Genomic DNA, 14,389 nt, shown 5'->3' with positions numbered 1-14,389 from the left:
GGGCCCCGATGGGCCCCCAGGTCTGAAAATTGACATAATGTTTTACCGTGGATACAAACACTTGCACAAAAAAAAGAGTGAAATCTGAGACTGTGTCAAAATTTTGCTGAAAAATGTGTACACTTGAGATGGAAGGCCCCATCAGTAGATCGCAGTGTACAAACAATTATTCTTGCCACCCAGTTCACCACAGTGAAGAACAGTACGTGGGGCAGGTCCTAATAGCAGCCATTAGGGAGTTGTGCAGTTGGTGTGGCGGCTCTCGCACTGATGTCTTATCGTCAAAAGTGGCCTCACTTTAAAAAATAGTGATGATCACTGATTCTAATGTGTACAAATGGTCTTCCTTTAAATCTTCAATACAGGTGACCCAGTGGTACTTGCCAGTGTGATGAATTTGAAATTAATTTCCATGGTCATGTTCCAGGTGAATGTTATTTTATTTATTCGTATTCAGCCTGTGGCTGCTTGGCTGAATCATTTTTTTGGAGTGCGGCTGTGCCAATGATACAAATTCCCCATCACCAGTAAGTTGGTGCTCATTTTGTCTACCTCGGAAGGATGACAAGCTGAGTCAACCCACCTGGTGTTAATTCAATAGTAAGACAGGGACTCAAACTTAGGACGCTAATATCATAAGCCCACACCTTAACCGTAAAACCAACACGAGGCTTTTCCAGGTGAATGTTATCTTGCCATCTGATTTTTCTTAAAAGGGGGTTCCTCGTTTTTGTTTTTTTTTAACCTGAATCCCAGTGATGTGAAACTGTCTCTATATTAACATATGTGCTCCATGGATTACATCTGAGCACAAATACTCCTTCATGCACATGCCCTGTGCTTGTGTGTAAGGCCTTCTCATTATGGAATGTCTTCATTGTAAAATTGCTGAACAGGCTCAGATTTTAGATGAATATCAAAACTTTTGTATATTTTGTTTATGGCCAAATCAAAATTTACATCGACATGGAATACAATTACAGTATTGTGTGCAGTCCAGGTTAGGTGCACCTTTAAGGAGATTACTGTCTCAAAGGTTCACCCACTCTGTACTGTGCACTCAAGTTGGCTGATTGAAGGATTCCTGTCGTGTGCAGCCTGAATTGGAACAGCTGACTGCTCGGGTGTGAAATGAAGGTTGAGGAGGTGGAAGGATTTCCTGAGATTCTGCAGATAAAAATAGAGGATGTGGACTCCTTTGTTCTGGAAGAGGAGAAAAGTGACCAGCTGAATGGTGAGTTGCATGATCTTCATCACTTCTGATGGGATCTGTGTTTGTTTAGTGTCGAGTTTTTTTTTGTTTTTTTGGTATACATGATCGAGGCTCGTGGAAGACCAAGAGCAGAATGGAAAGGGGGAAACAATAACAGAACAGTAGAAGTGAGAGTGAGATTAAGGGGAGGGGGAGAACCATACATCGGGGTGAACAAGGTGCCCACAAGTTGAATGAAACAAGAAGAGGAAGGGAAAAGCAGCGATTAAACAGTAAAGTAACAAAATAACCAACTAACAAATGTAAAGAGATGAGGTCGAAGGGGAAAAATCACAATGACTTGGAAAAAGGGAGTGCTTTGGAATGGGGTCATTTTGGATGGAAAAGATCATGGTTGGATGGGGGATGATCTCAGATGGTGGTGAACAGCTGTTTTGATGTCTTGGAGGAAAGCATGAGATTGAATTTGGAAATTGTATCCAAAGAAGGGTAAGAAGTGAAACGAAACTGTAAAGGTGACCAGTGATTCTCAATTTTTAGGAGTTTCACCAGAAGAGGGTTGTTGGTGGACCACGTGTTCCCTGCAGGAACCTCGTGAAATGGGGGGGGGGGGGAGGGGGAGACACAGCATGGAAAGAGTAGAGGGTGCAAGACCAGAAAGGAAGCGATAGAAGAAAGAGATGCCACCGACCTTTCTGTGATGTGAAAGGGATCGGTCCAGTGACTCTGCTTCATTGCAGGAGATTCCAATAATCTTGAAGGCCTTGGTTTCCTCAGCGTCAAGCTGAGCAAGATGTGAGGAGGTGTGCCAGCCCAGGTGGGAGAGCAGTACTTCATCACGCTGCTGATAAAGGCTTTGTTGCTGGATAACAGTTCAGGTGGATGAAGGAAGGACTTTGCAGAATGGAGGATGTCCACTCTGGCTTTGAAGGCCAACTTGTTTTTGAGGCCAACTCAGAAATGTGATTTCCTCAAGAAAGATCCTGACAGAAAGTGAGACCCAAAAGTTTCTTCATTTGGATTGTAAGCCCTGTGCGGAGGTGGACTAGGATGCCACAGGCAGAGAGTTCAAAGAGCACGGTGGGGTGCCAGACTGGACAGAAAACTCGAGATATGTCTTGAGAGACGTCCCTGGTCTCATATGTAACATTGAGGACCTCCAACCTTAGTTGGGAGAGCAGAAGCAGTATGTTCCTCTTCGAGTGACCGGGTCTGAATATGAAATTTTTTACGTGTTGCTGTGTATTTTGAGCCATGATTCCATCCTCCAGCGCAAGAAAATTGTCATCGTAAGGCCAACTGCACGATTTACTGTGTATTTAGAGCCATGTGTCCATCCTCCAGTGAAAGGCAATTCATTTGCTGAAGCTAACTGCATGCACTAAAACTGGCACACATTGGAATTTGTAAAACCATAGCATTGTGGATTTATTCGTGCACGCACATCTTACGCATGGTCTCTTGCCGCTCTTTGGGAGTCCGAGACAATTCCAATTCACAGACAGTATATTAAAAACTCAAATAACATCTCTCACCTGTTATTGGAGGAAACAAATAATCGGCTCTCGCCTCATCAATCATCCTCAGCTACGACTGGGATTAGATAGTCGATACTCAGCCCTTCCAGTCAAAGAAAGTTGTATGAAGCAATCAAGAAAAGCCACACAAGATAAGTCCTTTGCTGTTTCAATCTCTAACCGAGGTCTTTCACAGCTGCAGTCATTTTCAGGGAGCACAAGTTTGAAAACCCCAATGGTACAGGCTCACATCAGGTGCTGGACTGGTTTCATTACTTTTTGGCGAATCATCAGCGATAGGGTAGACGCAATGCTGTTCTGTGGAGGAACTCGTCTCCTTTAATCTTTGTTTTGTGTGCTACACTTGGCTCTTGATTTGCAGCATTGCTGGAAGTCTGCATTTGTTGGTGATTCAAGTTAGAGCAGGATTTTTATTTTTTATTTTTTTAATTTGTTCAGGGTAACGGGATAAACTCGCCTACTCTTTGTGAAAGACAACATGGGATTCTAAATGTCCACTAAGTAATGCTAGCAGATGGGACACAGGTTAATATTCAATTGACGTATGGATGAATTTACTGCATTTGAAAAACCATGATGGCAGTTAATAGTGGGTCGAGATTTGAACCCGGGCTTGGTAGCTCAAAGACGTGTGTGCATACGTCTCAGGCATCTTTCCAGTCCATTCCTTCAATACAATCGCTCAGGAATACGTGATATTTAGCTCACCTTGGAACGTAGTTGGGTGGAGCTTATGGTATGGCGTGTCATCCATCCGTCTCTCTGTCTGCCTTGAGTTCATCTGTCCGTACATCCACAAATACTTGCAACTTCTTCTCTGAAACTACACATACGATTTCGATGAAACTTTAGCACAACCTTCATCACCCTGTATGTACCAAAGTTTGTTCATGGCATTCAAAAAAAAATCGGGCCCAAAGGGGATCTACGGGGGTTACCCCCCAAAATAGGTATTTGCTTTCTTTTCAGAAACTACACCTGCAATTCTGATGAAACTTGACCACAACCTTCATCACACATAATGTCCTAAAGTTGGTTCACACCATGAAAAAAATTGGGGTCTAATGGGATTTATGGGTGGGGTGGGGGTTGCTCCCAAAAATAGGTATTTGCTCTAACATTAGGTCATTAATGCATTTTGTTGATTCCATCTCCCACATTGACTTCCTCAGTATCATTATTCTACCAGATGAGTGCCCAGGAGTATTGCCCCTATTTTTCCAAACCCACTCCTGAGCTTTTCTCCATTTGCTGACTCTTTTGATCCTTTCCACTGCCCTTATCATATGGTTACACATCTTGCGGTCACGTCTTCGCTTAGGTTTATTAGGCCCCATTGGACTTAGTCCGAAACAGGGGTTTATGGATTTGGTGTCGTCCATGCATGCGTGCGTCCGCAATCATATCTCAGATATGTATTGACTGATTTTATTTCTGCTGCACACAAAGACAATACATTTACAAGGATTTATAAGGAATTAAGGCACAGGAGGAGGAAATTCAGCCCATCATACCTGCGCCACACCAATACCGGATTTATTCAATCCGTCAATACCCCTTCCCTTCATGTGCAGCCTTTTGGCCGCTACACTGGTACTCATTTCGCCGACCTCAGAAGGATGACAGGCTGAGTCAACCCCCTGATGTTAATTCAGCGGCCAACAGGGCTTGAGCTCAGGACCCTAGGATCCCAAGCCACCACCCTAACTGTTCAGCCAACACCAGGTTTATTGGTGGAAAACATCTTTGTGTGCAGTAGAAATTGCTTCCCCCCCCTTCCTCGCCACTCCTTTACTCGTCCCCCCCCTCCTCGCCACTCCCTTCCTCAACCCTTCTGAAATGCATATCATTTTGTTTAATCACGTGATCAAAGATGGCCAACTGGCGGCCATTTTAGTTGTAAAAAACCCGATGTTGAACACGTCTTTAACCATTTCTCAAACATGCATTTACCGATCTTGTTCAAACTTGGCACACAGATAATGAATGATGGCTTACATATGCACTCATTTTTTTTTTCTTTGAGGTGCGATCCAAGATGCCAATTTTGTTCCTTAAACGTGTCCCCAATCATTTCTCGGACATGCATGGCCAGATTTTCTTCAAACGTGGCACAAGCACAGCACACTATGGCATACACTTTATCCTAACTTTATTTTGCAGTCTGATTAAAGATGGCAGACTGGTAGACTGGCGGCCATTTCTTTGTAAATAAATATGGGCTCACCATTTAACTTCGTGCAGCAAAATTACTAAAACAACGTGGGCTGTGACATTTTATGTCTTTTCTCCTTGTTCATTCTATTCTCTGCATTTGTCAATCTGTTAATGTGCTACACTTTGTCCTTTAGTTTTCCATGAGGGTCAACTTTTGAGACGAAATAATAACTAGTCACATGTTTGATCTCAATTGTGGGTAATTTGCCAATCAATGTAGGTTGTTGAGAAAGCCTTCTCTATTTTGGGTTATTTACATTTTTCTCTACTTCTCTACTTTGGTGTGGTCCGGTAAGAAGCTTCTCATAACATCGAGGCAGTTCGTAAATAACGTAATGCTTTGATATCGTAGTGCTTTGACACTACGCTATTCCCATGGGGAAATGTTTTATTTTTCTCTCTTCAAAGAAAACCTCAAATCAATGATTTTAATGCAATATTTATTTACCCATTTTCATGGTATTGAATGTGACACAATACTGCTTGAATTTAATAAAAGTTACTTTTTCCAGATATATTTGTGAAATTGGAAGTGAAAACCGAGCACGACATTGATGTCTACCTGGATCGACCAGAACCAAAGGACTCTGAAGCTTCTTTCCTCAAGAGCCATCCCCATGAAGGTTTCTGTCGATGCCGATACATTTTGGTGATGAACTCTGTGTGAAGAAAAAAAAATCCCCAATGTTTTCATTTCATTGCTTTCATAAATATCCATGATGGGAGAACAATTTGTTAAACATCCATTATCCCTTTTATCATTTGGTGAAATATTTTAACCAATAATAATGTACCTTGTTATATCCTGTTATCCTCAATTTGTGCCATCGTCAATTATACTCTACCGGTCTACAGTTTTAGAACACCCCCATTTTTCAGTTTTTACTGAAATCTGAGCAGTTCAAGTCCAGTGAATAACCTGAAATGGTACAAAGCTAAGCGGTAAACTGCCAGAGGTTAAAAAAAGTTTAGGTTACCAAAACTGAAAAATAATGTAAATTTCAGAGTTGTTAAAAAAGGCCCTTTTCAGGGAACAAGTAATGGGTTAGCAACTGCGGCTGTTCTGCAGCAATGGAAGTAATTTAAGCCTTGAAAGTTGATGCAAACAATTCCTTCATGTGTCCCAAACTTTGTTGATTGAGTTACAAACCCTCTGTCTGTATAAAATCAGTGTTGGAAGAGACTATGTTGCTACACCCTCTGAAGCATTATTTGGACAAGATTGCACTGCAAGAAGTAGTATATTGCTGTCATAATGGTGAGAAAAAGTGAATTAACAAAGGAGGACAGACAGACCATTATCTATATCAGGGGTCGGGAACGTTTTTGACTCAGAGAGCCATTAAAGCAAAATATTTGGAAATCTATTTCAGTGAGAGCCATATAATATATTTTAAGACTGAATTCAACTAAATGTGAGTATAATAAGCCTCTGAATTTATTCTTTTAAATAATGTTGTTATAATACTCACCATTAATGGGACTTCTGGTGCTGCATGGATTTGCTGATGGCTTTGTAGTCTGGTTGGTACTTGGTGAGGTTAAGCTTCATGCAAGCGTTGAGGCTTTCATCCGTTAGACGTGATCGTAGGTTGGACTTGATGTTTTTAAGATGTGAGAATGACTGCTCACATGCATATGTAGATCCAAACAAGGTCAATACAGCAATACTCACACGCTGCAGTGTGAGGTATGTGACAGGAAGCGCGTTCCAAGTTTTGATAATCAGCTGGTCTTCGGGTTGAAGTTTTTTCATTTCTGTCCACATGTGCTTGCTCGCCAACTCCGCTTTCTGTCGTGCGATTCTTTCCAAATCTTCATTCAGTGACTTGAACTTATTCACCCACATGTCTGAGGCCTTCAGGTCAGCCACTTCTGCTTCAAAATCTCTGACGGAGACACCAGGAATGTAACTCAGGTCGGCTGTGTTCAGTGAACACTCGTTTGGATGGGTGATGAACTTAAAAAGACGAGTGTGCTCACGAACTTCTCCAAATCGTGCTTTGAATGACTGTAGGAGACTGGATGTGAAGCCAGCTAACTGGTGGAGATCAAAGTTTTGAGTGGGCTCACTACCTGTGCATGCATCTTTAAATTGTCTCAGTTTTTCAAAATGTAGTAAACGACCTGTTTCAAGATCCATGATAAAGAGCTCCAGCTTGTTTTCAAAAGCAAACACAGCTTGTTGAAGGGATAACACTGTATTTCCAATGCCTTGCATTTTCACGTTGAGCTCGTTCAGATGTTCAGTCATATCCACGAGATAGTAAAACTTGAGGAGCCACTCAGTTTTGGCTCGCTCAGGATGCTCAATCCCTTTCATTTCAAGGAAAGTCCGGATTTCGTTCAGGCAAGCCGCAAAACGGCTAAGCACCTTCCCTCTTGACAACCAACGCACATTGCTGTGCAAAAGCAGACCGTGATAGTTATTTCCAACTTCATCCAGCAGTGTTTTAAACTGGTGACCATTTAAGGCTCGGGCAACAATAAAGTTGATCACACGAATGACCAGCGACATCACTTCGCCAAGCTGCCCATCACACATCTGAGCACAAAGTGCCTCCTGGTGTAGAATGCAATGGAAACTTAGGATGGGTCTATTTTCATGTTCACGGAGAAGCGCCACAAATCCTTTGTTTTTCCCCACCATACACGGAGCACCACCAGTACACACTGAGATAAGTTTATCCAGAGGTAGATTTTTTTCTTGAGCGAACTCCATGAAAGACTTGAATAAATACTCACCTCTTGTGGACCCTTTTATTGGCAGAACAGCAAGACTTTCTTCGCGCAGTGTATCACCAGCAGAATATCTTGCAATCACACTGAACTGTGACAAATGGCTTACGTCTGTTGACTCATCCAAAGCCAGGGAAAAGAACGGCGCTGTATTTATGTCCTTCACTTGCGTTTCCTCCACTTGGTTTGCCATCATGATGGTACCATCATGAACAGTTCTTGCCGACAGAGGCATGTCTTGTATCCGTTTGATTATCTTGTCTTTGTTCGGAAGATCATCAAAAAGTTCATTGGCTACATCCAGAATGAACGTTTTAGCATACTCGCCATCTGTGAATGGTTTTCCGTTCCTCACTATTGCTAAAGATCCAGCAAAGCTGGCGGAATTATAGTCACCTTGCCGGGTCCATACGCGGAGTTGCTGCTGGCTGGCTTGCACTCTGCTCAGTAGCTCTTGGCACGCTTTCTTTCTGCTGTCTCCCACAGGGTATTTTGATGCAAAGGTAGCATGGCGTGTGTCGAAGTGCCGCTTTATATTCGACCGTTTCATCGATGCAATTTTGTCATTGCAAATTCGACACACCACAGAACCTGCTCTCTCCACAAAGGCGAATTCTTCGGCCCATTCGTCCTGAAATGTACGATACTCCTCATCTTTTTTTCTTTTTGCCATCTTCTTCGTCGAAGGGTTAGCTTTGAGCAAATGAGAGAGAGGGAGATGTTGACCCAAGTGAGTCTGGCTGGCCTGCGCACGGGCTGACATACTCGAGAGGTGCGGCGTGGCCGGCCGACTCTGGGATGCTGTCGCCTCAGCGGTGGCGCGTGATTGGTCGAGATGAATTCCGTGACGCGTCTCGGCGGCGGCACGTCATTGGTGGAACCGAAATCACTACTCGCGTCGGCCGCATGACTGGACGAAACAAAAACCGCTTCAGACAATTCGGAGGTGTTTTTTCTTCTCTCCTTCTGCCAAGTTCAGCCCTGCACGTGAATGAAGCACGACACCATTCAAACTATAGGTAAAGCTTCCGCGAGAAATATTGGGCTTTCCAAGTTTCAAACTCCAATTTTATCTGCGAGCCAGATGCAATCATCAAAAGAGCCATACCTGGCTCGTGAGCCACACGTTCCCGACCCCTGATCTATATATTACTAATACTCTCATCTTGTATGTATGTATGTATTATGTTCCCGAAATACAGCCAAAACGGTACACGATAGTGCAAACAAATTTGGCCCACCTTCCTCACCATTCTCCTGCGGTGTGCAGTATCAAGTTTCGTTCAAATCGGGCAACGAAAGAATTATTAAAAAATCAATTCCCGATTCAGTCAAGTACTCTTTGGGATTATTTGATCAATGCAAACAACCTCAGCGGTATAGTTTGCTGGAGCTATCTTTTTTTTTTAATGATTTTTTTTTATCAACTGCTGTCACAACGGGAACCCAACGGTTCCCGCCAAAACGGGTGTGTAGGTCTTTAGTCGAGTAACCCTTAAAAGTGTCGGTCTTTCCTTTAGAGAAATTGCAAAGAAAGCCAAGGTGTCAGTGAGTACAGTTTCCTACACCATCAAAAGGCACTTGGAAACTGGAGGAAACTCTGACAGGAAGAAGTCTGGCAGACCCAAAGCTACAACAAAATCAGAAGACAAGTTTCTGAGAGTCAACAGCTTGCGTGATAGGCGGCTCACAGGACAGCAGCTTCAAGCATAGCTTTAACACTGGTCGAAGTATGGAAGTCTCAGTTTCAACTGTGAAGTGAAGACTTCGAGCTGCAGGTTTGACAGGCCGAGTGGCAGTAAGAAAGCCATTGCTAAGATGGCAAAATAAGAAAAAGAGGCTTTCCTGGGCCATGAAGCACTGCCAATGGACTACTGAAAACTGGAAGAAGGTCTTATGGACCGATGAATCAAAATTTTAAATCTTAGGTTCATCGCGCAGGGTTTTTGTATGCCATCGAGTAGGCGAAAGGATGGATCTTCAGTGTGTGACACCAACTGTCAAACATGGAGGAGGAAGCGTGATGATCTGGTGCTCTTTTGCTGGATCCAGAGTCGCCGACTTGCACAGAGTGACTGGCACCCTGAACCAAAAGGGATACCACAGCATTTTGCAGCGCCATATAATACCCTCTGGTCTACGCATGGTTGGTCAGGGGTTCATCCTACAGCAAGATAACGACCCAAAACATACCTCCAGGCTACGTCAGAACTACCTTAGAAGAAAAGAACAAGACGGTAGACTTCAAATCATGGAATGGCCAGCACAGTCTCCAGACTTAAACCCCATCGAGCTGGTTTGGGATGAACTGGACAGAAGGGTGAAAGCAAAGCAACCGACAAGTGTAACACATTTGTGAGAACTTCTGCAACAGTGTTGGGAAGAACTTTCCGAACAATATTTGATTTCCATTGTAGAAAGAATGCCACGAGTATGTTCGGCTGTTATATCTGCAAAAGGTGGCTACTTTGATGAGCCAAAAGTTTAGATTAAATTTTGTTTAACAAAACGATTCCATGATTTATTTTTATCTGCAATTGTTTATTTGGTCTATGCTTTAATTTCAGAGTACATTGAACTGCTTCAATTTCAGTAAAAACTGGAAAACTGGGGGTGTTCTAAAACTTTTGACCGGTACAGTAATTGAGATTTTATTTGCACACTTTTTATTGATTTATGTTTACGTATGATCTTGGCTTGTGGAATAGTGGGGTACCAGATAGAAAAAGGCAACAAATTGACAATTGGGTAGTGAGGCCACAGTTGGTCACAAGGAAGGCAGGAGGAACAGGAAGAGTAGAGAGAGAAGGGAGGAAACAGTCACCTGATGATAACAGGGTTGAGCAGGTTGTAGCTCATGTGTGTAAATAATATGGGTGGGGAAGTGGCTGGCATGAAATAGTGGTGAACTTTGAAGCTCTGGTGGGAGAGTACAATTCAACTATATTTGGCCTTATGAGACCATCTTTTCTAAACACACACACACACACACACACACACACACACACACACACACACACACACACACACACACACACACACACACACACACACACACACACACACACACACACACACACACACACACACACACACACACAGCAACATTATGTGAGGCATCGCTCTTCGCTCCCACCCCTCTCGCTCCTAACTCTCTCCCTCTCACCCCTCTCTTTTTCTCTCCCACCCCTCTCGCTCCCACCCCTCTCTTTTTCTCTCCCACCTCTCTCCTTCTGACCCCATCCCCCTCTCACCCTTTCTACCACCCCCCTCTCTCTCTCTTGCTGCTCCCCCACTCCTCCCCCTCTGTTGAGGGGACTTTTAAGGAGTGATGGTGTAGTTTTGAATTTGCCAAGTAGATAGCATGGGTTCTAAATGCTCCCGCCCGGTTTTAGATCGAACCCAGCAGATGAAAAGAAAATGATGCTGTTTGGGTACGTTTTATCGCCCTTCCCTTCCCATCCTTTCACTCTGCCTTCCCCTCCTTTTGCGCTGCTTTCCCTTCTGCTCCCATCACCACCTTCCCTTCCCTGTCAGCGGGGAAGCACAGTCCACATAGCATTAGGATATGGCAAAAACATAATGAAATGGAAGACCAAAAAGGAACCCAAAGAAGTAAAGAGGAATGATGGAGTCGTCAGGATGAACCTGGACAGGATTCGGGTTTCAGCCGCTACTCCGCTATCTTCAAACCCATCCAGGCGCAGCCAAGTGAGCGTTACAGAAAAATTTCTGCAAGAATTCACTTCTCCTAAGAGAGATAGATAAAGAAAGTGTGGAAGAAATTCAGTTCTTCTCCTCCAGAGTCTGAAACTATTTACTAACAGCAAACCTCAACACCAAATAACAAACATGCACATGGGAAAGAGGATAAACGGGACAAGCAATATCAAACATGATCCTCTGCCTAAAATGCACAGAACAATTATCTTTATACTATTCTGGACAGCAAAAGACAAGGGAGGGCCAAACATGAAGTAGTGTGAACATCAGTTCAGCCTTGAAGGGAGGGTGATAACATGGTTCGGACAAAACACAGAGACAGGGTGGATTACTTTCTGCTAGACAATGAGGCACCAGCAATGCGTTCTTCTCTTCAGCAGTTGGGCAATTTCATTTAAACATTGGAGATACCAGTCTTAGTAATATCTATTTCAGTGAGATATAGCACATAACATTTGGTAAGATACAATTTTATCTTATTAATTTGTTCAATCACATCACGATGGAGATCAAAGGACTGTAAAGGGAGATTTTACTGGCAGTCAATTTGATTCCAGTACAAAAGTAACACCTTATTTTATACTGTTAAAAGCAGTCGCAGAAAGTTAAAACCACTAAAAGCAGTAAGTGAATATAATTGAGAATACATGAATATAATTTTTAAAATTTCCTTCCATACTCCACTTACAGAAAGATTTCTGCAATAATTCACTTCTTCTTCGAGAGATAGAGTAAGAAAGAGCGGAACAGAGAGTAAAAGGTAAAAGAGAAGAAGCAGCAAGAATTTTGAATGAATAAAAAGAATTGTGAAAAAGTAAAAAAAAATTAGAAAGTAATGTGAAAGGAACAAAGATGTCAGGAAGAACCCAGACAGATATATTTCAGCAGTTACTCCCCAGGCTAAAACACAGCAACATGTACAAGCTACCAGAGGTCAAAGCCTCACGTTGGCTTAGCAGTTAGGGTGGTGGCTTGGGATCCTAGGGTCTTGAGTTCAAGCCCCGTTGGCCCTGAATTAACACCAGGGGGTTGACTCTGCCTGTCGTCCTTCTGAGATTGACAAAATGAGTGCCAGCATGCTGGTATACTGTGTCGGAGTAGCGACCCGTCCAGGATTGTGCCCAACAGCCAAGGAGACTGCTTAGGCAGCACCAATGCTCTGCACAGAGTATGGTTCCAATGGACGGATGGATACAAAAATGTATGTTTTATACTTTTGCACATAATATGTTCATTTTGCATATGTATATATTTCATACTATAACTTTTGCACAGTACTGTATATTTATATCAAGAATATTTTTTTTTACTTTTTTGCAACACAACAATACATACAGTATGTGTGCACAGTCGTACATGTTTGGGTACGTTTGTCAGAATAATATTATAAGTATTGCACAGAATCTGATTTTTTTTTTAACAGGTCATGTGATGTTATATTTACAGGTGGATCCATTGGCTCTCCAAGAAAGATTGCACCAACTTGTATGAACGGGTCAGACACACGCCTGCAGGAGTGGCCACTCCTGCAGGCAAGAGGACTGTTTACAAACAAGACAAACCGAATGATGAAACTTTTGCAGAGAATAATTTTCTCAAGGCTCACAAAGGAAAGAAAGCTGAACATTCATACAAATGCAGAGTTTGTGGAAAATGTTTTGATCGGCCATCCGACCTGAAAAAACACTTGAGAATTCACACTGGAGAACGCCCATACAACTGCACAGTTTGTGGAAAATGTTTTAATCGGTCGTCTCACCTAAAATCACACGTGAGCATTCACAATGGACACCGCCCATACAACTGCACGGTTTGTGGAAAATGTTTCAATCGGTCGTCTCACCTTAAATCACACGTGAGCATTCACAATGGCGAACGCCCATACAAATGCACAGTTTGTGGAAAATGTTTTAATCAGTCACAAAATCTTAAATCACACTTTAGAATTCACAATGGTGAGTGCCCATACAAATGCTCAAGTTGTGAAAAATCCTTTATGCATTCATCCAGCCTTAAAGCACACATGACAATTCATACTGGACAACGCCCATACAAATGTACAACTTGTGGAAAATCCTTCCTTTATTCATTCAGCTTTAAAACACACTTGAGAATTCACAATGGAGAACGCCCATACAAATGCTCAAGTTGTGGAAAATCCTTCATTTATTCATCCACCCTCAAAACACACGTGAGAATTCACAATGGCGAACGCCCATACAAATGTACAATTTGTGGAAAATGTTTTAATCAGTCACAAAATCTTAAATCACACCTTAGAATTCACAATGGTGAGTGCCCATACAAATGTACAGTTTGTGGAAAATGTTTTATTTGGCCATACAATCTCAAAAAGCACATGACAATTCACAATGATGACCACCCATACAAATGCTCAATTTGATGGAAATACTTTAAGCAGTCATACAACCTTAAATCCCACTTAGGAATTCACGATGGAGAACTGTTCTGGTTAGGAGAACACATCCTTTTTTTCTGAAGACTGAGCAGAGTAAAGACTGAGACTGAGCAGATGAGACAGACTAAAACTGAGACTGTTTTATGAACTACCTAGTTTTTATTTTTTTAGTAATCACAGCAGAAATTCATTTTTATCTTCGCTGTCAACAACTACATGGATTGCATTGGGTCATTTACCTCTGCTGTTCCTACCAACAACACACAAACTTTTAAGAGGTATAAACACTGATGCAAATTACAACCACCTCACTCAACAAGGAGCTTTACAGGCAGAGCAGAAATGATGTAAAAGAGGATGCTATATGGAACAATAGACTTTATTGTTAAACAAGACCATACTCAAAAATTGCAAACTCTGACAAACCACCTTGTCCATAGCCTGGAAAGATAACAAAAAGCCTTTGATATTCACACATTCATGGATTATAAAATGCATGCAAGTATACAAAATTGATCCCCAAATAGTCATACTGATTGA

The 14,389-nt window shown here is 42.3% G+C and overlaps 1 protein-coding gene across 1 annotated transcript in view; it reads left to right on the top strand.

Moving 5' to 3' along the window:
* Positions 1-13,109, top strand: part of LOC147009350 (uncharacterized) — a 31,374-nt gene extending 18,265 nt beyond the window's left edge. The window contains exons 2-4 of the mRNA XM_085861180.1: positions 1,098-1,234; positions 5,481-5,591; positions 12,877-13,109. Of these exons, the coding sequence (XP_085717306.1) occupies positions 1,132-1,234; positions 5,481-5,591; positions 12,877-13,109 (447 nt within the window). The 5' untranslated portion in view covers positions 1,098-1,131. The remainder of the gene's footprint in view (positions 1-1,097; positions 1,235-5,480; positions 5,592-12,876) is intronic.
* The last annotated feature ends 1,280 nt before the right edge of the window (positions 13,110-14,389 follow it).

The sequence above is a fragment of the Eptatretus burgeri genome, chromosome 17, assembly GCF_056783735.1.
Source record: "Eptatretus burgeri isolate ZD-2024b chromosome 17, Ebu_testis_v1, whole genome shotgun sequence".
In the NCBI taxonomy this organism is placed as follows: Eukaryota; Metazoa; Chordata; class Myxini; order Myxiniformes; family Myxinidae; genus Eptatretus; species Eptatretus burgeri.
The sequence above is the reverse complement of the archived record's forward strand: the minus strand, read 5'-3'. Positions and strand labels throughout refer to the sequence as shown.